This window comes from Bactrocera oleae, chromosome 3 (genome assembly GCF_042242935.1).
Source record: "Bactrocera oleae isolate idBacOlea1 chromosome 3, idBacOlea1, whole genome shotgun sequence".
Lineage (NCBI taxonomy): Eukaryota > Metazoa > Arthropoda > Insecta > Diptera > Tephritidae > Bactrocera > Bactrocera oleae.
This window is the reverse complement of record NC_091537.1, coordinates 10,866,985-10,892,954: the sequence shown is the minus strand read 5'-3', so window position 1 is coordinate 10,892,954 and position 25,970 is coordinate 10,866,985. Positions and strand designations below refer to the sequence as shown.

Genomic DNA, 25,970 nt, shown 5'->3' with positions numbered 1-25,970 from the left:
TGGTAGAGAAGTTTGCAATATTTTAAGGTGCCATGGCGTATGAGTAACATTTTAAGTGCAAATGTTTTGTTTTATTCGTTGCCATAAACGCTATTTTATGGCTAAATGTACTTGATAGCGCGCTTAAATGGAGTTAAATAACGTTTTCAACAAATTATGATACCAGAATACACTAAGCTAAGCGGAGGTTGTTACGAAATTCAAGCGCAGAAAAACATAAACACTACATATTTGCATAACATCAACCGCATTGCATCAAATCAAAAGGTTATGTCGGAACAAATTTCACATGTTAATACCTGCATACACTTTATGGTACGAACGACTGTTTCCAAAGCAGCAATGCTTGTAGACATACTACCATACACATTATTATAAATACATAAAAGCCACTTTATGTGCAATTTTATTTTTCAATATTATTTCATGTCAACTTCAAGCACCATTATAGTCCGGTTCTTTTAAACCAACATTGAAACCTTGATAGCACAATTAATAATGTTTTTGTTGCACGCAGCATAGCATGTAATCAAATTTACCTACACAATACATTCAGTAATAGGTACTTTAAAGATATATGTTAAGATAGACATATACTTTATATACATTGGTAGAAATATGTATGTACTATACGTACTTCAAATACATATATATATTACAATATATATATATACGTACGCCAAATATATATATTCAAGCAACAACGCTTTTGCTTATCAAAAACTATTCTACATTTCTACTGCATAAAAATTTGACTGCTAAGAAAAACAAGCTTAGAAAATATATTCAATGAAATTCATTTAAAATGCAAACAATAATTAATTTAAAACAAATTAACTTTATTGAGTAATCATATTATCGTTTTTGTCACTTGCATGTATTTTCCATTCCAAAAAATATAAATTTAATTAAATAATAATTTTTCACAAAAAATTGGTTTTGTAATACTCTCTCCTGTCCTCAAGGATACCTCTATTTTTTTTTCTTAAGGTTTCATTTTTCTTAATTAATAACAAATACATGAAACTTTTCTTTCTTTATTATTCAGAAATTGGTTTGTGAAGCAAATGTTCTGTCACTGTTAAGCCTTCCTTAAGAACTTTAAAGCAGAACTGTTTAGTAAAAATTATCTATATGTTAACTGTTAGTGTAGCAATCTGGCAACTCACAACTTTATCGTAAAGTTTTTTGAGCAAATTTTTTATTTTATACCGCAGAACGTTTTGACATACCAGCGCTATTTATGTTGTTTACAGTAACTTAAAATAATCAGCTACGTCAAAAAAATTAAATTAAATCGCAAACATTTCCGCGCGGTTATTTTTTACAACTTACAACGTGGACCATTAAACATCTTCTATGCGATTGCGCAGCACTATATAGGAAAAGAATCGCAACCATCGGTCGTGGGTTTCTTGACGACGTCTCGGAGGTTGCACAGATAAAACTTGTCTCACTGATGAAGTTCATCAGAAGCACGGGGTGGTTCAGAGAGGAGCCAGTAGAGTGAGGGGATCACAGTCCCAGTGGTATCACAATGGGCCTCCTAAAGGCCTTAGTGTGTCGAATGACAGCCACTTTACCTACCTACCTACCTACAACGTGGATTTACTCAGCAACAGTGCATTGATGAACTTAATTAAAATTCTTGCCGACGAAGCTTCATCAAGGACCAGTGTCTATCGAATTCAATTGCGGTCAACGTTTTTCGACACCTGAAGAGGCAGTTGATGCATTCAAAACGCATGTTTTGGAGACAACTCAATCAGAGTGGCAAAAGTGCTTCGACAATTGGTTCAAGCGCATGCAAACGTGAAAAGATCCTAATGGAGAATATTGGTTAAAACAGTAAAGCGATTTTAACTGATTAATATCGGTCTTTATTCTCTAATTCCGAAATATAATAGGAAATCCTCGTACATGTACATGTATATTTAAATGATCAGCGTGTTGAGCTGAGTCCATTGTCTGTCCATCTGTCTGTCTGTATACACTCAAACTAATCGTTCAGTTTTTGAGACATACAGCTGAAATTTTTCACACGTTATTTGCCCCCATAGCCTATAGCTGCTATACGAACTAACCGATCAAAATTATGTGACGGTATATCTTCACGAAATTTGGTACAGAATATTACTGTAACCAAAGCTATAATCTGCGATAATTTTTTTAGATCGGACTACTATGGCATATAGCTGCCATATAAACTGAGTCAAAAAATCACGTCCTCTGACGGAAAACTTTTTTATATGTGAAACCCAAGTTAACGTTTTAACTTGTTTAAGCTTGCATTTGTTGCAGAAATTTTTTATATTTATTTAGTGCAAAAACTTATGTTTAAAATTTTACTCTAACTTAAAAAAATATCAATTCAGTTGCTTCACATACAAAATTGATACTGCAAATATTTTAATTGCTTACATTTGCCAGTAAATATTTTTTGCCAGTTCATAATACACACAAAGCACTATTTATTGAATACTTGCCGCCTATTTTACATATGAACAAATTATGTAATTTTCCGCAGTTTTAAATCCATTGCTATCACAGATACTCGTAAATCTTCGCTATCAATAACTATAAAAATGCCAGCGTTTTGCGCTCTAAAAAAATACACTCAGCAAAGAAAAACATAGCATAGCGAAAATAATAAATAAACGCCAGCAAATATTTGACAAAAACATATCTAGCGCATAAATAACGGTTATTCACAGTTACATCGACACAGAGACGCATGTAGATACATACATAAGCAATTGACATCACTCAGCTATCAGATGACCAAGCAATAATATTTAACTGGCGATAACTACCTGTAGCAACATTTATTTTATAGCGAATAAAGCAACATATATATGGTATATGTATAATATGTGTATAAATATATATATACATATATATATATATATGTATGTATATATGGTATATGCAAATCTATTAATAGCTCGTGGGCAACTGTGAAAGCTATTGAAGCATTGACCGCCAAAAAGTGTGACATAAATAAAAATTCAACATTGAAAACCGACCAATAGGCATACACATACAAACACGCGCAAATATTTAAAGCGTCAATATAAAACACAAAGCAAAACAAAAACAATTAACAGCAACACATAAATAAAGAAATTTCCACCAAAGCGGCAACAAAAACGATTTTTCATTTCGATTTGCTACAGTTCGCCGTTGGCAACAACAACAATGGCCGGGTTTTTCGTATTTTTACACATTTGCGTGCAAATATTTTCGCAACAACAATAAATATTGCCAACACCTACCAGCGTAAACTAACAAATTCTCGCATTGTCATAGCGAAAGAGCAACAAAATCCCAGCGATTACACTGCATTGAGCTTGAGTTCAGCAGGATCTGCTCTATGGCTGGTTACGGTACTTTGCGGCTTGAGTGCAGTCATTCATCAAAAATAAATTAAATGCACAGACAATCACTTTGGCATCGAGTATTTTATGTAATTATGCCTGTAGAAGATTAACATACAATTACATGCATACTCACGCACACGGACACACACACACTTGCAGAGAATAAATTCTATTGTGCTTGTACAAAACCACTGAAGTATATGTGAACCCACATGAACAACTGCTATTGCATATTTATAACTGTATTATTATATTTGTGCATACAATATGCTTGTATGTGTGTGTGTGTGTGTGTGCATACCAAAGGCATAAATTCAACAAGAAATGTAAATAATTCGTAGCGCCGGCAAAACAAGGAAATACAGTTGACTAGCCATACATAAGGACATATTGTATTTGTACACACACACGTACACACAACACATGCAATCATATGTGTATATGTATGTATAATGAACTATATACAAATTTTGGTCGGTTGAACGCTTCGAAGACAATTTATATGCATATTTAATGGCATAAGCAGAAATATTAATAGGGCGACAGACATTTGTTGAATAATTTATTTGTAGAAAGTCCCTACGAAAACAGAATGGGCTTTGTAAAAACCCGTTGATGTATTAGCTTTTCCAGCTTCTTGAGAAATATATGTATAATATATATATATAAATTAATATCAATACAGACATTGACTTACTTCGTTCGTTACAAACACAAAATGCCTGTCGTCAATTAAGAATTTATTAAATTTAAAATATAAAACATAGAAATCAAAACGTTTATTGGAATTAAAAATCAAAAGTAAAACAAAAATTAAAATTAAAAGCAGAAAAAGTGTTAACTTCGATTGCATCAAAGCTTACAATAATACTCTACACAAGAAGTTTTCATACAAGAACTTGAATTTCAACGTTTAGTTTGTATGGCAGCTATACGCTATAGTTGTCCGATAGCGGCTATTTCGACAAATGAACAGCATTGAATATGGTGTAAAGGTGACCGGCGCAACGTAAGTCACAACATTCGGTATTTTGAATTGCGTTTAAACATTTCTAATCCTATATAGCATTAAGCAAACTGAAATATGCTCATACAATTTTTTTCAAATATGTCATGTACGTACCGGTGAATTATTTAATATATATATTATATTCAAAATCATATAAACTTGCTGAACTGTCCTACAAGTATAGTTTAGCGCATAATAATATGTTAGTCTAGGCAGTGAAGGACCAGTTCTCTATCTGATTCCGACATTGTTGTGAACTAGTCCAAAACAAGTAGCGTATCATATCCAAACTGATCACAAAGTAGACTTAAACTGATCAGTAGTGATTTGGACCGGTACTTTGATTGATATATACATATAAAGACTCGATAATCATAAAACCAAAGTTTCCTTGAAAAAATAATAAGTTTTTTGGAAGAACTAAACCATAAGAAATGTCATTTTATATGAAGAGATAAATTGCAGCGGTTATAAAAGAAACCTATAATGGCATTAGTACTGCCACAGAAGTGACCATAATTTAAAATTATTACCGCTTTGATAAGCAATGTCAACGATAATGCGTAGATATGTATATACAGTGTGTCATAAACCAATATCTCACATTTCTTATGCATTATTTCTTACTTTTTAAGCAATGAAATATTCATCGTGTATCCCAGGTCGCAATTGCATCGGCAATTGGTAGCTTCAGAGCGACAGCCACACCTACACTCCCACAACTGTCTACTATGATGATCTGCTGTCTCAAGTGAGGAGCCTAAATGTGCTATAATTTATTATAATAAGCGACCGCCATTTGGTTGAAATGATGGTTTGCTTGCGCTAAGCCATTCCAAATGACAGTAATTTATTGAAAATTGTTCTTATTTGCCGCCCCCAAAAACAAACTTATAATCCAACCAAATTGAGCCATTACACACACACACACATACAACACACACAAACAAACAGGATAGTAAACGCTGCTTTCGCCAGTGCTTTTCCCAACAACACAGCGCGTTTCGCGCAGATTTTCTTATTTATTACCGTTTTCAATGAAATTTCATGATACCATCGACGAAGTGATAAAAAATCCTTAGCTCAATACAAAATTTCAGAATATTTCAATGGAATCCAGCGAATATATCAAATTTTATTATTTTATATTAACCCTTAAAGCACTACATACCGTGTGATGGCCGCTACCGAAGGCTTGGCAGCGAGGCCGTACCGTAAGAATGATTAATTAACACATGCGCCGACAAGTCAGCGGGCAGCAGAACCGAAAAGTAACTGTAACTGGCAGGCGATATTTATATATATGCTGATATTGTATTCATATATGTGTGTATATATTGAAGAAGGATATATATAGAGAAGCGGATATATATTTAGGTTGGTTATAGTGAAAGTACAAAAGCGGCAGTCAACAGCACAAAAAACGAGCTGCCAAACGCAGCAAGCGCATGCACACACACACACTCAGCCATTGAAACGACATTAATAAAAATTTGTTACGCAGCAATGACTCCGTACAACCCGCAATAAGCAAGCAAACGAACTGCCAACAAGCTGCAAGCACAGTGGCTGACCGACGCTGCCACACCGGCTAGCCGGTGGCACGTGCACTTATAGACACACGCACAAACACATATTCATGCACGCAGCTGATACCGTTGTCGGAACTCAACATCGATTAAATTTTATTGACCATTATACCAGTCATATGCAAACACACACATTTATACATATGTACTTATTCACATACATACATACATGTACACATGTAAATGTATACCCTTAACGGGGTATATTAGGTTTGCCACGAAGTTTTTACCCAGCAGGCAGAAGGCAACGTCGGAGATCCCATGAAGAATATGTGTATACATAAATTATGCTGTGTCGATTTAGCCGGTTCCGTTTGTCTGTCTGTCTGTCCGTTTGTATATACGCGTACTAGTCCCCCAGTTTTTGAGATATCGTGCTAAAATTTTAAACACATGCTTTTTTCCCCAAGAAACTGCTCATATGTCGGAACCACCAATATCGGATCGCTATAGCATATACTTGTCATACAAACTGAACAATCGGCATCAAGTGCTTGTATAGAAAACTGGTTTATTTGACAAGATATCTTCACGAAATTTGGCATGGATTATTTTCTAAAGCAATAATGTAAACTCCAAAGAAATTGTTCAGATCGGATTTTTATAGCATATACAAGTAGTTGCCTTACAAACTGAACGCTCGGAATCAAGATATTGCAAGGAATCTATTTTTTTTTTGTGGAGGTTATTTTAGTTTCGGTGCAGCCGAAGTTAACCTTTTTTTTGTTTTATTCGTGTGTGTGTGTGTTTGTATTGGTGTTGCTGTTGGTGTTGTTTGCATGCCCCAGTGACAGTGTTGACGCAGAGGAGTCCAGCGGCAAAGGATATACAAAATAACCGAGGCAAATAAGAAAGCACAAGCAAAGCGAAAATTGGTAAAAATGAAAATGAAAATTGAAAGAAAAACAGAAAAAACGCAATGCCAACAACAAGCGACAGCAGCAGCAGCAAATATTGAGGCATGCGCCGGCGGGCGTCCCAGTGTTATGCTATCCGTTGAAAAATACTCGAACACGTGAAGCTAACCACACAGATCAAATGTTCACACAATGCGGCACGTTTATAGTTATATACAATACATACATATGTATATACATATCTGGGCGTGCGTGTGTGCATGTGTGGTGTGACGTTTGCGGACAGCTCTGTGTAACAACAGGAAACTCTCGGGAGACACATGTCCATATGTGTATTAACTTATGCTGTTACGCGTATTTCTTTCACGCGTCAAATTAAACACATTTCAAAAAAAATTTCACGAAACTACTGAAAATATATTATAAGTACTCAATAATAAGGTAAAATCCTTTGAGAGATTAATATCGCCTTAATTTTACATTACAAAATTTTCACGCACAAAAAATAGCTTTCGCGAGCTTTCACTAAAAATTTCGTTCACCAAGCTCATATTTTCAATAAGCTTTCTGTATGATCGCAGATTAATTTTATGGTTCTGACACTTTATTTTTTAAATTATAAGCAAAAAAGTGAAAGCTCAGAATCTCCCCCGAAAAAAGCACAAAAATAATTTCAGCATTTATGAATTAAATTATAAAAGCTATAATATAATAAGTACTTAGTAAGGTAAAACCCTCTGACAGTTTGAAATAACTTTAATTTTATATGACAAAAACTGTACTCCCGAAAAAGAGCTTCTGCAAGCTTTCACTAGCACAAAGTAGTTATTCAAAAGGTTCTTATAATCGCTGAGTTTTCTTTATGGTCACAGGTTATTTTTAGGATTCTGACAGCATATTTATTAAAATATTGAAAAAATAAATAATTAAATGCCAAAAAGTAAAAGCTTTTAATCCTAAAAAGCACATACTTTTAAAAATACTTGATAAGGTAAAACCCTCTGATGGTTTGATAATACTTTTATTTTATATGACAAATTTTGTACTCATAAAAAAGAGATTTTGCAAGCTTTCACTAACACAAAGTAATAATTTTCATTCAATAAGTTCTTATATTCGCTAAGCTTTCTTAATGATCACAGACTATTTCTATGGTTCTGACAACATGTTCATTGAAATATTGAAAAAGCACGTAATTAAAAGCAAAATGCTCCTAATCCCAAAAAAAAGCACAAAAATAGTTTTTAAGATTTACAGATATTTCAATAACCAATAAATGTCATGTTGAAAATCATTGCCACGATTAATTTTTATGAATATTTAATGAAATTCTTAAAAGAAATATAATATTTTAGTTCTTCAATTAAATTTTTTTAATTTTTAGAAATATTTTACAAAGGAGCTGTAACCTTTCTAAATTTTCTAAGTAAAAAAATTAGAGATAAAGAAGCCTTATCCCTAGAACTTTTGAACTTTTTTAAAAATAAAAACGCCTAAAAACCACATAATACATAAAAGCAAATACTCAAAATTCGTCTATGATAGCGCATACAACTTAGATGAGGAAATATATGAAAACTCGCCTAATTGTAGGCCACATTTGAATTTTTTTTGTAATTTATTGCAATCATACTCTTTTGCTTTTCGGCAGAAAAGCTCAGTATAAAGAAACTTTATTTACTACCAACTCTCGAAAAATATAAAATTTCAATGATATTTTTTGTTTTTGGCTTCGCCGAAAACATGGCGAGAATATTTCCTGAACAAGAATCTATACACCTTTTTGTTTGTAGCCGAAACTTAATTTATTCCCCTGTAGCAGTCACTTGAGGGACGGTATAGCACCCATCACCTTTGGTGTAAATCGATTTTCCTTTAACGACTTCACACACGAACGTTGAGCACAAAAAAAAAAACGAGACGAAATACTAAATGTGCACACAAAATAAAAATAATGAAAACACATGTAACGGTATACGTGAAAATGAAATGAAAAACAATGACAACAAAAACGGTAAAATAAATGAAAATGAAATTGAAAGTGGAATTGTAAAAACGCCAAGTGATTTAGTACATGGCTGGTGTTAAGACAGCGACAAGACCGACAACCACACGCTTAGCATGCACATAGGCGCACCATAAAATACGCACACACACGTACGCACGGCCATTTTTATATGCCTACGTGTTGACATACGCGTGCTTTTTATGACTAGGCCGCTTGTCTGAACGCCACTGGACGCTGAAATATGGCCTGCGTAGGGTGCTAGTGCCGGTTAGTGCCGCGAAAGGATAACGCTTTAGTGGATATGTAGACTCCCTTGTAAATTGTAACTCGAACAAATGTTACAAATGGTCAAGCGTTTCACAAGCAGAGCTCTACATGTGGAGGCTCACAAACTTTATCTGCCGCTTTTGGTGTCGACCATGTTGGGAAGTGTATTGGCAAAAATACACCTGACATGCTGGCAATGTAGCAATGAGTGATAAGAGGGAAAGGCTGAAAACATTCAGATTTGCGTAAAAATTGCTGGGTTGACGAAAGAAGGGAGTTCCAAAACTTTGCTAATCGCAATCGGTCGAAAGTAAGAAATTTTTGAGGGAAATGTTGCTAATAATCTTTTGTTATAACCTATATTAATATTTTTCCCAGACCTGAGGTTCTCCAGCAAGCAGAATAGATTTGAGCATTGCCGGCAATGCCTGGGTAACTCAACTCGTGCTCTCTTTCATTGTCTTCTAGACCTATATGACCGAAAAATCGAGTGATGTTCACACACTACATCCTTAGAAGTCTATTGAAACTCTCTAAAAGGTTTTAAAATATAGTTTTTTTTCCACCAAAATATTTGTGTACCTTAGCAGCTCATGTTTGCTCCACAAGCCCTTCTTTTTAGCTGAAATCCCCTCATATAGTATAAGCACATTTAACTCCATATCAGCGTAGCGGGAATTGGAGCAGAACAAAAGCAACCGCATCAACTCATTCGTGCGCCAGAAAGCCGTTATTTTTTACTCACCACTCATAGCACTTCTTATTGTTGCTTTCTTCGACTCTATAAAACAAATGTGCTTGTCAATGTTGGAGAAAATGAAAAATTCTAAAACCAAAAACAAAAATAGAAACACAACTAACCGCAGCTGTCACGGGAAAAATTCAATACAGCAGAACAAATTGAATGCGTTAATTATTGCCAACGAGAGCGCAGCGCTTATATAGAGCACTGGCTCTGCGAAGCAACGCCCACCAGAAAATGTTAGAGAGAAATTTAAAATTATTTCACTAAATTTATTAAACAATTTAAATTCACTAAAAAGCTTCAACACTAACATATTTGATAAATACATATGAAAATATACATGTTATTATCCAAGAATTTCCAATGACAAGCAAATTCTAGCGCACGCACAGTCAGGAACATGTTAACGACGAAAGCATAGAACAAGTGAGGAAAAACTTACTCTAAAAGTTTCTAGTTAGCATTAGAGAAATGGAAAAATCGCTCAATATCTCTCAAAAATTGGCAAACCATAGCTTAGTTGATGTTTTGAGTATTAAGTAGCTGAACCAAACAATCTGAGCCTTCATAGGAAGAAGTGCGTCAAGTACGGTTCTCAAACTCAAACTGAAGTCATCACATAGCCAACTTTTTTACATGATCCGGATTTCTCTCTCTTGAGACTCAAGTATTTGCTCAGTGGAACTCGATATAAAAATGCATGCGGTAAATGTGAAATCCATTAGCACTCAAATGGAAAATAATTTGGAACTCGGACTTAGTGGAAGCTTAACTCGGATCCCCTATACCCCACGATAGTTTTTAAGTCCGATTAAGAGCTCTACAAGTATATCAGCGATTGTCGATATTTATAGACAATTTGAAAAATAATCACCCCTCCATGCCTAAAACCTAAAAGTGATATTCTGGGTATCGGGCGTCGGTTGAGATGAGCTTTGTTCATCTATATGTAGTATATGCGTGATCTAATACCTCAGTTTTTGCGATATCGATCTGAAATTTTAAGCACGTCCTTTTCTTCACAAGAAGTTACTGTTTGGTTCGAACTACCGAGATCGGGCTAGTATAAGATATAACGGCCATACAAACTAATAGAACCAAATTAAGTCTTTGTATGAAAAAATTTATATTTGACAATATATCCTTACGAATTTTGACACAGATTATGACCCAAGACAATGCTACAAATTTCTAACATATTGGTCAGATTAGACCACTATAGCATATAGCTGCTATACAAACTGACCGATCCAAATCACCTTCGTTTAAACCATTTTCTTTTATTATATACTTTTATTATACTTTTTATTTGGCAAGATATCTTCACAAACTTTGAGGTGAATATTTCTTTAGAGCAACGCTACAATCTTCGATTCGATGCTACAGAGATCGGACCACTATATCGCATAGCTGCAATACACATTTTTGTATATGTGACGCGTGTTATAGCTTTGCAACCGAAATTAACGTTTTTTCTTCTTTACATTTAAAAGCTTAGTAAAAGTCTTGCGAGAAAATATGTGAGAAAAAATATTTTAAGGAATCATTCAGTTCTTTTTCGCGTAAAAATTTTTCATTTGTTAACCAAGAGGTCGCCTACTTTCCAAACTGACTTGAAATGTGTGCGTAAAAAGCAGGAAAGATCTAAGGCACTGAAAACTTGTGCGAAAACTTTTAGGCTTGCGCCAAGCTTTCAAAGACACGCAACAATTTTGTGCTTCACCAGGACGCATCTGCTCGTTCAATGCAGGCGAAGCAACACTTTACCACTACAAGTGCATGCAACGAGCATAACTGCCATCGCTTCTAGCAACAAACAACTGCACCTAACTGTAACTCTTTACAAAATAAGCAAGTTGCTGAAGAATCCAATGCCGAGGCAAAAGACTTTTGCCAACTTTTAACATGAAAGTCCCGACCAAATGCAATTCACCGAATTACGCCGCTTTGGCTGCCAACGCATAGCCCCAGCTTCTTCTTCAGGTTCTTCTTCAGCACGAGCTCGACTAAAGCTGACAGCCAAAAATCTAAGTCACAAGCGCCAGCAGGCTGTCCTGCTGCCTTGTACTCGTACCTAAGTGTTTCGGCTCGCGGAATTTTGCTTCGCCTTTTCTTGCCTCTCATTTTTGTTAGAAGTCGCTACTTTCTTTCTTTGTGGTTTTTGTTGTTGTTTTTTTTTTTTTTTTTTTGATTTTGCGTGTAAACTTTTGTTTGAATTTGTTTGCAACTTTACACGCCAGCAACTTTGCACTTGCAGTAGTCTAAGACTAACAACTGCAACAATAACAACAACAGCGACAGCAATTCGATGACTATTATTGCAATGGCAAGGCATAACAATGGGCGCAAAGTAAACAACAGCAGAAGTAAAAGAAAACGACTCAATTGCAACAACTCTCACAACAATGACAACAGCAACAACACCAACAACAATACAACCAGCTTACGTAAATATGTAAGCAAGCGCGTAACAGACGCGTTAACTGTAGCGTTTTCAGCGCTGACAATAAGAACATGACAGCGAAAATTAAATTGCAATGAAATTACTTGCAGGCAACAAAATAAACGTTACAAGTTGCAACAACAACAGTATATATATAGAAAGTATATACAACCCTCGTTATGTTGATGCACACGGCGTTTAAGGTCCTATGAATAATAACTTGTAGCAATCTAACCGCAATAATGGGCGAGACCACGCCCATTAGTTAGCTAAAAGTAACAAGAGTTTAACTGTATGCATTTTCTTTGATTATTCCGTTAAAATCTATTGTTATCGATAGAGTTTTATGCCAAAATTAAAGAGACTGTAATTATACCAGTTTGGACTTAAACACATATTTTGGTTAGCGAAAACTCATAAAGTTCAATGATAAAAATTTTATTGTAGAATTCTATAATTTAGATTATTTATAATAAATTTTCTTAATTACAATTAACTTTCGTTTTCATTCCATGAATTGTATTTGTTCCGCAAGTTTTCTCTAGATACTATATGTAAGGCTACTAAAGGCTCTGTGCTTTATAAAAACCATAAAGTATTTAAAATTATCCAAATTTCAGGAGTGTCAATTAACTCTGTGAAGCTGTCAACTTAGTAGGATAGATAGTATACAAACCTGAAACATTTTCAGTGCTGGAAGGTCGCAACAGTTTATAGCCGACTTGAAAAGTTTTAGATGTGACGCTTCTAAGAACTTTATCCCGAGAACAAATAGAAGAATATTCGAATAAGCAAAAATTCGCTTATAAAACTTTAACAAAGCTGATCAGGACTGATTTGACAACCCAAAAGTTAGACAGATTTTACTTTTTCAACTTTATCTCTGATAACCTGTACTTCTTGGACGAGATAAAAATCGAAACCTTTGGCTCCTTTACGACTCAAAGCGTTTAACGTACTCCACCTGATCGTTGCTCGGTGAGCTGCGAATTAATATGCCAACAGTGCTGAACAAACCCCACTGCAGGAATAATTCCAAACTTTCGAGAGTAACGTTAAACCTGTTCATCATTTATAAACGACGAATTTTGGAATAACAAAATCAGTAATCAACTAAGCACTTGAGACCCTTCGTTCCACCTAGGAACTAGGAAAAATATACCATATATATATATAAATATTATATGCACCTATTAAACAACTTTCAAGACTTACTACACTGAAATCGCCTATTGAGGCTTTAGCAATATATAAAGGGTGCTCCAAGTAGAGACCTTATTTTAAAATACTTTTATTAAAATAGATAACAGTATTAACATTTCAAGTTGTTCTAGATTATGGTGACAGCTTCTGTCTCTATATCTATTTATTATCGCCAAGCCAAATCGCTACTGTATGGCATCTCAGTACCAAACTTCGAGATAGCCAATTTCCATTACCATCAAGTAGCAGCTGTGGCCCAGACTATGTGATAGGACGCATAAGAAATTTCATGCAAGTCTTCAGTCTTCAATCGCAAACTCGTTTATAAAGCCATGAGAACCACATACTCTATTATAAGCCCAAACCGGAATTAAGCAGACATAGTCTGCGTTCAAATAAGGTAAAAATTGCTGTCAAAAAACGCGCTATTCAGATCCCAAAACGATGATAACTTCGTAGTTTTTAACTTTTACGACGATATAGTGCTGAGTTCCGTCAAGTTTTCTCTCGGAAAAGCTTTCAGTAACAAAATAGCATATTGCGTTTAGAGAGCCGCTATAATGAGCAACCACTTAAGTAAGCTTCTTCACTACTTCTCTACTTTATATTCTTTTAAATGCTACTACCGGTTATCAGTTCTCAAGTGTATTCTTTGGATCTCACAAAATGATTGTCATGTATAATTTCGCTACAATTTTAGGGCAAAATTGAGTTCTTCTATCTAACTTTAATGCGAGCTCAACTACCTGCGATCCATAAACTGGCATACTAACATCGAGTTACACATTAAACTAGCGCGTCTATAATGGTAATTCATGTTTAATATAATATTATATATGCGAAGAGTTAAAATTATTCTCTTGGAATTTTCTAGTAATGCCAAAAGTAGTTTATGATAAAGCAAAACTGTTGGTTCTCAGTTATTAAAACTGCAGTACAAAGTAATCCGTGTTTAATTTCGCGATCACTTGTTAAGTGTGTATTTTACTTATTTCACGTTTTCCCATAATACTGTAGTTAATGAACTTAAGCACTTCTTGTTGTACGCTTAAGCCGATGTAAACCATTCGCGCTTATTGTAAACACTATAATATTGCTGAACGTCCTTTTTTATTATTATTGTTGCAGCTGCTTACTATCTCTTCTGTTCTGTTTCCTGATTTTGTTGTTTTTTGTCTAACGCCATAGCACACACACAGACACTCACGTGTATGCAACACCACATATGCACTTTTATTTTGATTTCTATTTACATTGTTTATTTACTGGAGTAATTTTTCAATTTCTTCATTCAATATTGTTTTCATTGTGAGTTGTTTGATTTTCGCAATTTTGCTTCTTCGTTTTTCCTCTGCTGTCCTCCTTTATTTTTTTTTCTTCGAATTTCAATTTGTAATTTTTCTTGCGCGTTGAACTATTGTGTGGCATTATTTGCTTTTAAGAGAAAATTGCAATTTCAAGCTACTGCTATGGGTTACACATACATAAATATGTACGTGTGTGGGTATGTGTGTGTGGAAATGTGTGAGTGCTAAGTGAAAATGGCAGATAATGCCAGAACGCGAGTTGGTTCTTAGAAAACTTTTATGTTGTAGATGGTTTGTGGCTGTGTGTGCAATAAACATACAGTATAACTGTAAATGTAACGGTTTTTACGCAATAACAACGAAATTACGCTAATGTACAGACCTATTTATAAATAGAATGTTCAATGAAATCCTTTTGCAGGAAATTAAATGTATGGAATTTTTCTAGTAACGCTAGTAACTGATTTTATTGCGAAAAAAATATTAAATATAGATTTTTCGATTTGCCAAAAAAAATTAAAAATTAAAAAAAAAATTTGCCAGTTCCCGCTTTAAATAGAATTTTTGTTAAAAATATGACTTTAGCGCCACCTATTGAGAATTCATAATTCCTATACATACCAGCATTTACAGAACGAAAAAGCAAATAAACAAACATTAATTTTTATATATTCAATTTCTATTTAAAGCTTAAATATATTTAAATTTAGTTTTTAATTTAAGCAGTCCAAAAGATAATGACTGGTTCAAAGCTAATTCGACATAATACCTGTGTCTCAAAGTACAATTCTGCAAAAATTGTACTACAGCTTTATCAGACACCCAGGATTTGTTTTTACCTAAAGAAGTGTCTTTTTAATTATTTGAGGGTTGATCTTACAACTTACTCTCCCTTTAGGAAATAGTAAATTTCTTTCCTTGAACAATAACACATACAATAACAATAACGGTAATTTTTAGTAACATAATCAAATAAGTCAAAGCTTTAAGCCGCGAAGTGGTATGATCAAAAGTTGTACCGAACTCCATTTCTATTTCTGGCACCAATGACTTAGATTATTTAATCGAATCTAGACAAAGTTATGAGAACAACGTTTGTAGTAGAAATGCAAATCAGGTAAAATATTTCCAGCAATCGAGAATATTTCCAACAATGCTGGGTATGTAACATGGCAAGGTTAAGAAGCATATACCAAGGAAGTCAGAAGTTTAAATATATCTAAAGATTACTGAAGAAGTTATAGTGTTGAAAATATAAAAAGGCTTTCACTAAACATAAGCGCAGGTACGCTAGTCCCCATAAACGAAAATATTAAACAACGAATTTCAACACGAGTCTACTAAGCTAGGTTAATTTGGAGCTTAGAGGATATGAGAGCACCCATCATGCATAGCGATTGACCAACATAGACCAACATATACAATGTCAAAGCAAATATAAGCTATAAGGTAAACCTAGAAATTTGGCAAAACTTTTTAAGATATGTTTGAAAATTTTCAATTTCTTCTCGAATTATACACCTAACTCACCTCACTTTAAACGTCTAGGCTTCCCAAGTGAATTCTGCAAATGAAACAGAGCGAAAATAAAACATTATATAACAAATATGTTTACATCTTATTATGCTATATATTAACATTATAAAACTAATTACAATATGTTGCCGAATATTGCTTCGTTATTTCAAAACGCGAGCAAGTATCGAGTAGAGTAGTTGATTAACACGAATGTAAACAATTTTACACTCGGTTAATTGAATTTTTCTCACGGCTACTTTTCTGCTTTTATGTACAACAGGAATCAATTGCGAGGAAAACGTCGATGAATGCATGTCGAATCCGTGTCAAAATGGTGGACATTGTCGTGACCGTAACAATGGCTACACCTGCACCTGTCAGCCGGGCTACTTGGGCATCAATTGTGAAATCGATGTGGCTGTCTGCGAGACGGGTAAGTACGAGCGATGCCAATCGGGCGCACGTGCATGTCAAAAAATATAAAATTCAATTTTATTAGCAAACCAAAACTCATACACACATACACCTGCACTCTTTACATGCAATGAAACCTTGCGACCAATACACCAACTAATGTCCGCTTCACTCTCAATCAACACTGCCACTCATTCACCATGCTCATACACAATCTCTGTCACATTGCAGGCACCGGCGCGCGTTGCCAGAATGGCGGCGAATGTATTGAAGGACCTGGCTTAGAGTTCTCCTGCGAATGTACTGCCGGCTGGCATGGACGCATCTGTCAGGAAGAGATCAACGAGTGCGAATCGGCACCGTGTCAGAATGGCGGTGTGTGTGTGGATAAACTGGCATCGTATGTGTGCGCCTGTCCGATGGGCTATACGGGGAACAATTGCGAAGAGGAGATACTCATTTGTGCGGACAATCCATGTCAGAACAATGCGCTCTGCCTGATGGAGGAGGGCATACCGACGTGCTATTGTGTGCCCGACTATCATGGTGAAAAGTGCGAGTATCAGTATGATGAGTGCCAATTGGGACCGCGTTGTATGAACGGTGGTGTTTGTATTGACGGTGTTGACACGTTTTCATGTTCATGTCCACCGCTGTTGACGGGCATGCTCTGCGAGTGTCTAATGATTGGCGAAGATTCGTTAGATTGCAATTATACGGTGAGCATATCAACAATGCCACCGACAACAATAATACGACCAATTACACCGACGGCTGCTGCGACCGTGACGACGACAACGATAGCGGAAGTGACACCGCATGTATCTGCCGCACCGGTGGTAACAACAACAACAGCAGCGCCAAGTGGCGCAGTATCAGTGTCCACCTCCGCAGAAACCGAAGAAACTGAGGAGGAGGCTGGTGCGAGTGTTGGCGCAGAGAAAGCTAAACCACCACCTGAAACGATCCCTACAGCCGGCAGCGCTACTTCCATTTCATCGGAGGAAAAACCACACACCACGGAGTCATCACGTTCGTACACCGCTGAGTCGGGTAGTAGCGTTGAGTCGTCTTACTCTTCTGAAGGCAGTGCGTCGATTGAAGGCGGTACATCCGACGAGTATACGACACCCTCGCACTTAGATGCTAGTAGCGCTGAAGAAGGTGTGCCCACGACAGCCAAAACGACAATAAGTGCCGCGGGCTCAGATTATACTCCTGGCTCATCTGCAGTTTCGAAAAGCGCGGAATCTGATGAAGGTCCAGCCATCACTTATTCCACACGTCCACCATTCAAGCACTATATTACAACTATTGAGACCACATTTTCAATTGATTACTCTACTGCAAGACCCACCTCTTTTCGGCCAACGCCTGCGATATTCTTCCCCAGCAGCACAGTGCATATATTACCAGACTTATCTGGCAAACACATTCCCACCGAGTACCCTGAGTATCCGGACCATGATGTGACATCGCCACATCGTATAACCACCACAGTCGCACCATTCTTCACAGAATACCCAGAAGTTGCAGTCACCACACGTTACAAAGACTTCACCAGCAAAGACTTGAGTATGATAACAACCGGCCGACCAACAACCTATACCGCAACACCACCATCATTGACACCCACCATTGTGCATATTGGCAGCACTTTGCACCCCCAGCTCGGTGGCGAAATTGCACCGTCAACAGTGACACCGGCAACCGCGGAACGACCAGACGCTCACCATCATCATCATCATCATCACCACCATCATCACAGCACACATGCGCCGGCAACTGGTGTTGAGGAATATACACAACCGCCACAAACCACACAGACGCACATCTATCCGCACGTACCGACGCATACCACCGAGCATACGCACTACCACACCACACATCGACATCATTATGAAGGTGCACCTGCAACTGTGCCAGCGCCATTGCCAACGACTGCAGATGTTACCACAACACCACCACCACTATATACCGTCGATTTGGTTAGCCACACCACAACGCCACGCCCTCCTGTAACGCCAACGGCTCCGATACCAACAACTCTTGCGCCCGAACCAGAATCTGCGGAGACTACACAACCACCATCACCACAACCAACCATACCGCCAACAGAACCATCAATACCCGCAGCGCCATTGCCAGTAACAACGCTGCCTCCACCACCAGCACCGCCGTCAATGGCAACACCAACCGTAGTGGCCACATATCCGCCACCGACGGAGCTAGCGCCTGCTCCTGGTACACCCGCACCAGCATACACCACTTTATCACCGGCGCCAACCACCTCCGTACCGATCTACAGCACCTATGCACCGCCAAGCAGCAAACCCGGTACCACGACAATAGCCAGCAGCGAGGAAGTGGAGAGCGCCAATACGGTGGCCACGGGCGTTGAAACGGGCATAACACGCGGCGGTGCGACGCCCGTTGGTGGCGCTGGTGGCATTGATAATACCACCGAAGTGGATTGCATAAAAATGGGCTGCTATAATGGCGGCACTTGTGTCACGACATCCGAGGGTTCACGGGTAAGTAACTGAAAGCAGCATATGCGTCTGTATAATTAATAGCCTAAAGCACATTAACGGTATGTTGAAGCGATAAACGCACATTACAGGCGGCAAATGCGTCAGGTTATTACTCTGAAAGTTAAGGGCTTAGCGCAAATAGGGAAAAGGTATGAAGCTCTCGCGCGGCTTATAGCACATGCTTAATGCTTGTAGGTAGGTATTTGCTGCTCCCCTTAGTAAATATTTTAATTGAACCAACTTCGCATACAACAAAATCAAAACTAAGTTAAATGCATTAGCATTTATCATCAACGATCGACCATTGATAAGGTTGTTTATATATATATATGGATAACTCATTCTGAAGCTTCAATCCGTCGGTCATCCGGCCTTTTATTTTTATAAATGGAATTATCTGTCATCTTTCCAACTCATAGCAGGGTATGTCTTCATAAAATGCCAAGTTTTCAATAGTGTTTCCAAAAGCTCTTAGAATGTGTACGATAAATTACTAAGAAAAGTGTATGAGTCATTTAGTTCAGAGTTTCAACCTCACAGATAAAAAAATGTCTTTTATAATGCCATACACACTGAAAGTTTTAAAAGAAGCAATTCATTTGCGTCTCTGAAAACTTGAACCACTGGGTTGACTACTCCTGGGGGCTCTTTTAGAGATCACATACTGACGAAGATTATGTGGAGAAAAAAAGAAAAATGAGCTTTTTCACGTATGGGTCCAAGCTAGGGGCAGGTTGAAGAGGGACTGTTCTGTAAAGATCTCTTCATCAAGTTTAGCTTTGCATTACCGAACTAATATAGTGTCTTTCAGACAGAAATGGCTGCTATTAAAGTAGCGGTGGACTTACTACTCCGCAGAGCAGCTTCTTTTGGAAAGCTGTGCATTCATTCCGACAACATAGCGGCAATACTAGCGTGAAGCTCGCAAACTGTGCGCTCAAATTTAGTCAAGGAGTGTCTAATTTCAACTCGTTTGGGTGCCAGGTCATAGCAGAATCGCTGAAAATTGTATAGCCGAAGAGCCAGCAAGACGGAACACACTTGACCTGCTCACATCGGAATAGGAACGAATTGGAACCCCGTTGTTATTTTGCGTTGAAGTACTGGACTTATGAACCTCGCGCGACTGCGAGATCCTTCTGACCTAGAGTGATCGTAGGAGCTCTACTGAACTAGTTGTCCCTAGAAAATTTCTTAGCAATCGTGATAGTTCTTACTGGATATTGTCTAATAAGTATTCATGCTATAAAACTAGACATCCAGTCGGATATAAACTGTCAAAGTTGTATGAAAGAAGGTGAGGTGTAAACATTCCGGCACTTTCTCTTCCATTGTTCAGCATTTGCAAGATTTGCAAGAGGTTGAAACAGCTCGTTGGTCATACCTTCGGCAAACCAGATACACACGAAACTGACAACAAATTTGTGATCGACACAAAACGCTTCATCGATTTATAATGATATTTAGATTAATTTTATAAGAGTTTTAGGTACCACATCATGCCGGCTATAAACAGTTTAAGCGAGATCTGCATTACAATCACCTCATAACCTAACCTAACGTAATCTAATTATCAATGAAATACTCTTTACTTAAAAAACAATTTTTCTTATTAACATTTCATTGGCATTTCACTATTGGCAATTTTTTTCATAACTGGTGGTTCCAAGCTATCCACGAAAACTTCGAAAACTCACGTATAACTTAGTATATAGTATACATATAATATATTTATAAAGCTAGGTAAGTAATTTTTGCAAAACATATTGTAGTATATGTGTGTATGTGCCAACACTGCTACCAAATAAACATAATCGGCATCTATTTCTTATAAGCCCGCCTAAGCCAAATAAGGCGATTTCTGTCCTTCCTGTTAACTTTACGCCTTATATATCGGCTGAATATGTGTGATATCTAAATCTAATGAAATCAAGTAGATTTCTTAACCGCAGTGTTACTTAGAGCAAAGAAGCGAGTAAGATCACTAAAAATTCTCCCACCCTACTATACCGACTATGATGATTTTCGTTTGTCTGCTTCATACATATGGTTTTTGCGCATTAATTATGCCCTATATAGAATTTCATAACTCTGCTAATTAATTTAATATAAATTATATAATAATATTTCAAATATAGTTCTCGACAGCAATTTGTTCATATAAAGATTTTTTTATTCTCTTCATCTTCCACTGCCAACAAAAACTTATTCACATGTAACATTTTATAGCACACATAACAACTTGTTACAGATGCACAATGGTGTTGCTTTACATCGTCGTCATTAGTAACACGTAATTTGTGCTTTTAGTTAAAAGCCTCGTTCATGAATTTGTAAAATCCTTGCCCATTGAAATTAATTCTTTTGTAATGAGTCGGTAAAGTCTTCAGTGACATTAATTCAATCAATTATGGTCACTTCACCGTTAGCAATACATTTAAATCTCACTCATAATTAAATTGCAAATAAATTAATATAAGCTATTGTTGGTTTTTCAATTGTTTGTTATTTTGGATTTATGCCATTGAATAAAACATTAATTTAATTATCATATATTATGCACAGAATTGATATTCTAGCCGAGTGTTCAACTCAATATTTTGCGCTTGAGCATGTAGATAAAATTGTCACCGCACAAAAGCACATATGTAGCAAGTAAGGAGCGACTAAGTTTGATCGCAGTCCAAAAGCAATCAAAAAATATTTTTACTGGGTAACTGAGTACACACAACAGGTACCGAATGATTTCGTCAATATTAAAAGCAAAACAGTCTTGGTCGCTGAGACTTTCCTTTTACTCTTTGGGTGTGACAATTGCCTGATTTCGCTCATATTCAATGCGAAACTTCTCAGAGTACCAAGTAATATGGTTATAGTAATAGTTTCATAGAGATATCTCAATTTATTGACTTCGAGAAAATATGAGATTTATATAATATATATTTACCCCAAATTCCCCTAAGCCGCTCCAGACATTCAGCTCCTTTAAGGGTCGTTTGAGACTATAGACCATAGAGGTATACGTCAGGTCTTGAAACACTAGCAACACCGGACATACCACAAAGATACTTTGGGGTAGTGTCGCTGGTGGACAGACCTAAAAGCTTCTATTTTTAAGCATAAGGGGACTTAGTAATATTGTAGGAGTCATCACAGAGTATCTACCCTTAATATCACACCTTCCCAAAATTAGAAAAGTGGATTCGGAATTGAAGCTTAATAACGCTTAATTCGAGTAAAATCTGGGACCGTACGGTCTGTCACTCTTGCGCCTTCCTATTCAATTAACCGACCAACCCCAAATTTATTTCAATTAGTTCTATGTTTGACAAAACAGTGTTAACTGGACAAAGCTATTCTACTACTCTGTGCAACATGTTGCCAGAGTATAAAAATATTATCGGTATTGGCTGCAATTAATTATCATCATTTACTGAATAAAATCTGTCAATGTCAATATTTCTTAAAATATTTTATTCGAAAAAAAATATGAATATTTTATTATAATGGAGAAATGTGGCAAACAAGGTTTTTGTGAACAGCAGTTTTATTGAAAATAAAAATATACATTTTACTGCATATCAATACCGTGAACAGTGCATATTAAGTTTGCTACGAAGTTTGTAACATCGATATGAAATTTTGCACACATCCTTTTCTCTCCAAGAAGCTGCTGTTCAAAATAATCGTACAATTTCAAGGCCTTGTATGGAAAACTTTTCTATTTTATGAGATATATTCACGCAATTCGGCATAGATTATTATTCAAGCAGGCGCTACAATCCCCGAAAGTATTGTTTATATCGCATCTATGTTGCCTATAGCCGCCATACAAATTGATCGATCAAAATTATGTTCTTGTATGGAAAATTTTTTTATTTGACAAAATATCTTCATGAAATTTGGCATAGAGTATTGCCTAAAGTAGCGCCTTATTATCCAAACATATTGTTCAAATCGGACCAATGTAGCATATAGCTGCCATACAAACTGATCGATCAAAATAAAAATATATATAATTTTTACACCCTTTACACTATAAGAAGAGCAGCTATGAAGGGTATTAAGGCTTCGATGCAGCCGAAGTTAACATTTTATCAGGTTTTTTGTACAATTTTTAATTATATGAATATATTCATCGAACTTCAGATAATGCGCAGAAAGGTTGCGTATACGCCATGTCGCTCGAACGTTCAAATACGAACTTTTAAGTCGCTGCCTACAGCTAATGACACAATAATTCGATATATGTAGCACTTAGCAAAAAACATCACTATTAATTACATTTATTTTACATATAAAATAGCAAAAAGAATATTGAACTTCTCAGCTACAAACTGTACAAGTATAATTGTAAAATTCAGAATCACTCACTTGTTATTGAATTTATTACAAAAAAAAATTAAATAAAAATGATTACCGTTTATTGAAATTCAATCGGCTTTAAGCCAACACAACGTCGCCTTTGATAATTTCAAATTTTCAACTTCAATTCACAATCAACGCAATGTGGTGGCGTTGCCAATAAATATGCGCAATTTTACTTTAGAACTTAATGGTAAACTTAACACTATATACAATTGCAGCGTAAATACATGCTGTACTATAACGGTATACGTCTGCAACTACCTTTGATGAGGTGCTTTTTATTAAACGGTTGTTTACACCGCAAATACCGCAACAACACTGACATTTAATAAATGAGAGCGTATTTAACGCAATTAACGGCAAAACTTAAACAAAAAAAACTCCACAACAACAACATGACTGGCCATAATTCCCAACAAACTTTCATTTGGAAACAACAACAACAATAACAGCAGCAATAGCAATAACACAAAGCCAATGAAGCAGCGCTGGCCAATTAAAGTCGCTTCTTGTGTTGCGTGAAATTATTGTGAATTCACGGAGCATTTTTCACCCCTGTTTACCCTCATTATATTATAAAAAGTAGTATGTGCATAAAAATTTCCGTTTAATTACGCAATTCGCACGAGCATATGTATTCCCGTTGGCTGAGTTATGCACGTTTGCAAATAGTTGTTTGATAATATTATTAAGTAAGCACACACACACCTACATTTATGGATATATTTAACACAAGTTTATCGTAAAGATTTAAAAATTTCAAATATTATACGGTCCAGTGTTCCTTAATAAGCTCTAGCAATCATTGTCTGCAGGTTTTAAATCGACATTCTAGTTTATTCGTTAGCATAGTTTCCCACCATCTGCTGAATGTTAGCTTACTTTCGAAAGGAACATAAGCAACTAGCTTTAATAAAAACAATTGGCACATTATAACACGACAAATTTCAAAATCTTATAAAACTTGTTTTCTCATCACAACAGACAATCTCGAAGTGTAGTATCGTTTATATACGAATCGGAAATATTTGCTTCTTAGAGTTGATTGTACTTATATATGAGGGTTGCCTTTTTACATTTCGGATTGTTTTTATATTAATCATCGAAAACCGCTATGTTGTTTTTCAAATTATTATTCGTCATTAAGATCTATACAGTTTTGTATGCGTTGGAAATAAAAGCAATTGTTTGAAGAAATATTTCTGTGGAAAATTATATACGCTAGATGGCCGTCAAGTGATTAATATAAATTGTATTTAACGATTAAATGCTATGTTTCGCAAGGAGAAAAATCATTTAGATTAAAAAAAGATTGAAGCTACAAATCGATACGAAATTACGCAAAAATACTAACTGTAGGTTGAAGTTGCTCTTCAACGGTGGAAACCCATCTGTCATAGCGACTCGCTTCCTACAATTTTTGTTTGGTTTCGCATTTGCACCCTGAGATCATGCAGTGTTCTCTTATATATTGAAAATTCAAGCTTCTCACTTTGTCCATTATACCTTGCGTGCACTCGCTTTTAAAAATCATAAACTTTCTTCGTTTGTGATTCGACGAAAAACATTGTTCAGCAGCTTGTAATTTAACTCAATTAAAAGAAAAGTGAGTCGGCGAAACTTGTTAGTAGCAGTCAAGCCTACGTACGCACAGGATAACGTTTGTACAGTCATTCCAGCTATTAATAAAAATATTGGAAGGAAAATGTAACTATGCAGTATCACGGTGCAATGGTTTTCTTAGCTTTCTCAATATACATATTTACTCTTATGTCGCCATAAAATTGTGTACAGTTATAAGACAGAAATCATAATCAATAGTTATTCGAGGAATATAGGAGGTATTCAGCATATTAAACTAAATTATATAAATCAAGGAAAAAACATTAACTTTGTCTTCAAGTCAAGTTCAAGTCTTACAATAGTTTTAATGCCGTTCACAGGTGCATTTCTTATAGCAAAAAAGAATATAAATATATATTTATTTTAATTTTATCATGCAGTTTGTATGGCAACTATATGCTATAGTAGTCCGATCTGTACAATTTCTTCGGAGATTGTAGCATTATCTTGAGCAATAATTCATGCTAAATTTCATGAAGATATCTTAATCAAATAAAAAAGTTTTCCATACAAGGACTTGAGTTTTGTCTGGTAATGTGTATAGCAGCAACAAGATCTAGTGGTTCGACATCGGCGATTTGGACAAATAAGTAGCTTCTTGGGGAAAAACGAGCATGTTAAAAATTTCAGATCGATATCTCAAAAACTGAGCGACTAGTTTGCATATATGCAGACAGAGAGACAGGCATGACTAAATTGACTCAG

At 36.0% G+C, this 25,970-nt stretch overlaps 2 protein-coding genes across 12 annotated transcripts in view; one reads left to right on the top strand and one right to left on the bottom strand.

The window, feature by feature from the left end:
* eys (eyes shut) overlaps window positions 1-25,970 on the top strand; it is a 136,240-nt gene that overhangs the window by 75,935 nt on the left and 34,335 nt on the right. For all 5 annotated transcript variants that reach the window (XM_036370328.2, XM_036370326.2, XM_036370327.2 and 2 more), the window contains exons 4-5: window positions 16,607-16,759; window positions 16,972-19,274. In XM_036370328.2, the coding sequence (XP_036226221.2) occupies window positions 16,607-16,759; window positions 16,972-19,274 (2,456 nt within the window). The remainder of the gene's footprint in view (window positions 1-16,606; window positions 16,760-16,971; window positions 19,275-25,970) is intronic.
* The window catches only part of LOC106622541 (uncharacterized), a 144,847-nt gene that overhangs the window by 86,758 nt on the left and 32,119 nt on the right, over window positions 1-25,970 (bottom strand). For 4 of the 7 annotated variants that reach the window (XM_036370329.2, XM_036370331.2, XM_070107453.1 and 1 more), the window contains one exon: window positions 16,339-16,372. The exons of 1 other annotated variant lie outside the window; for it this stretch is intronic. The gene's annotated coding sequence lies outside the window, so the exon portion shown is untranslated. The remainder of the gene's footprint in view (window positions 1-16,338; window positions 16,373-25,970) is intronic. 2 more of the 7 variants (XM_070107452.1, XM_070107454.1) reach the window with 1 other exon arrangement.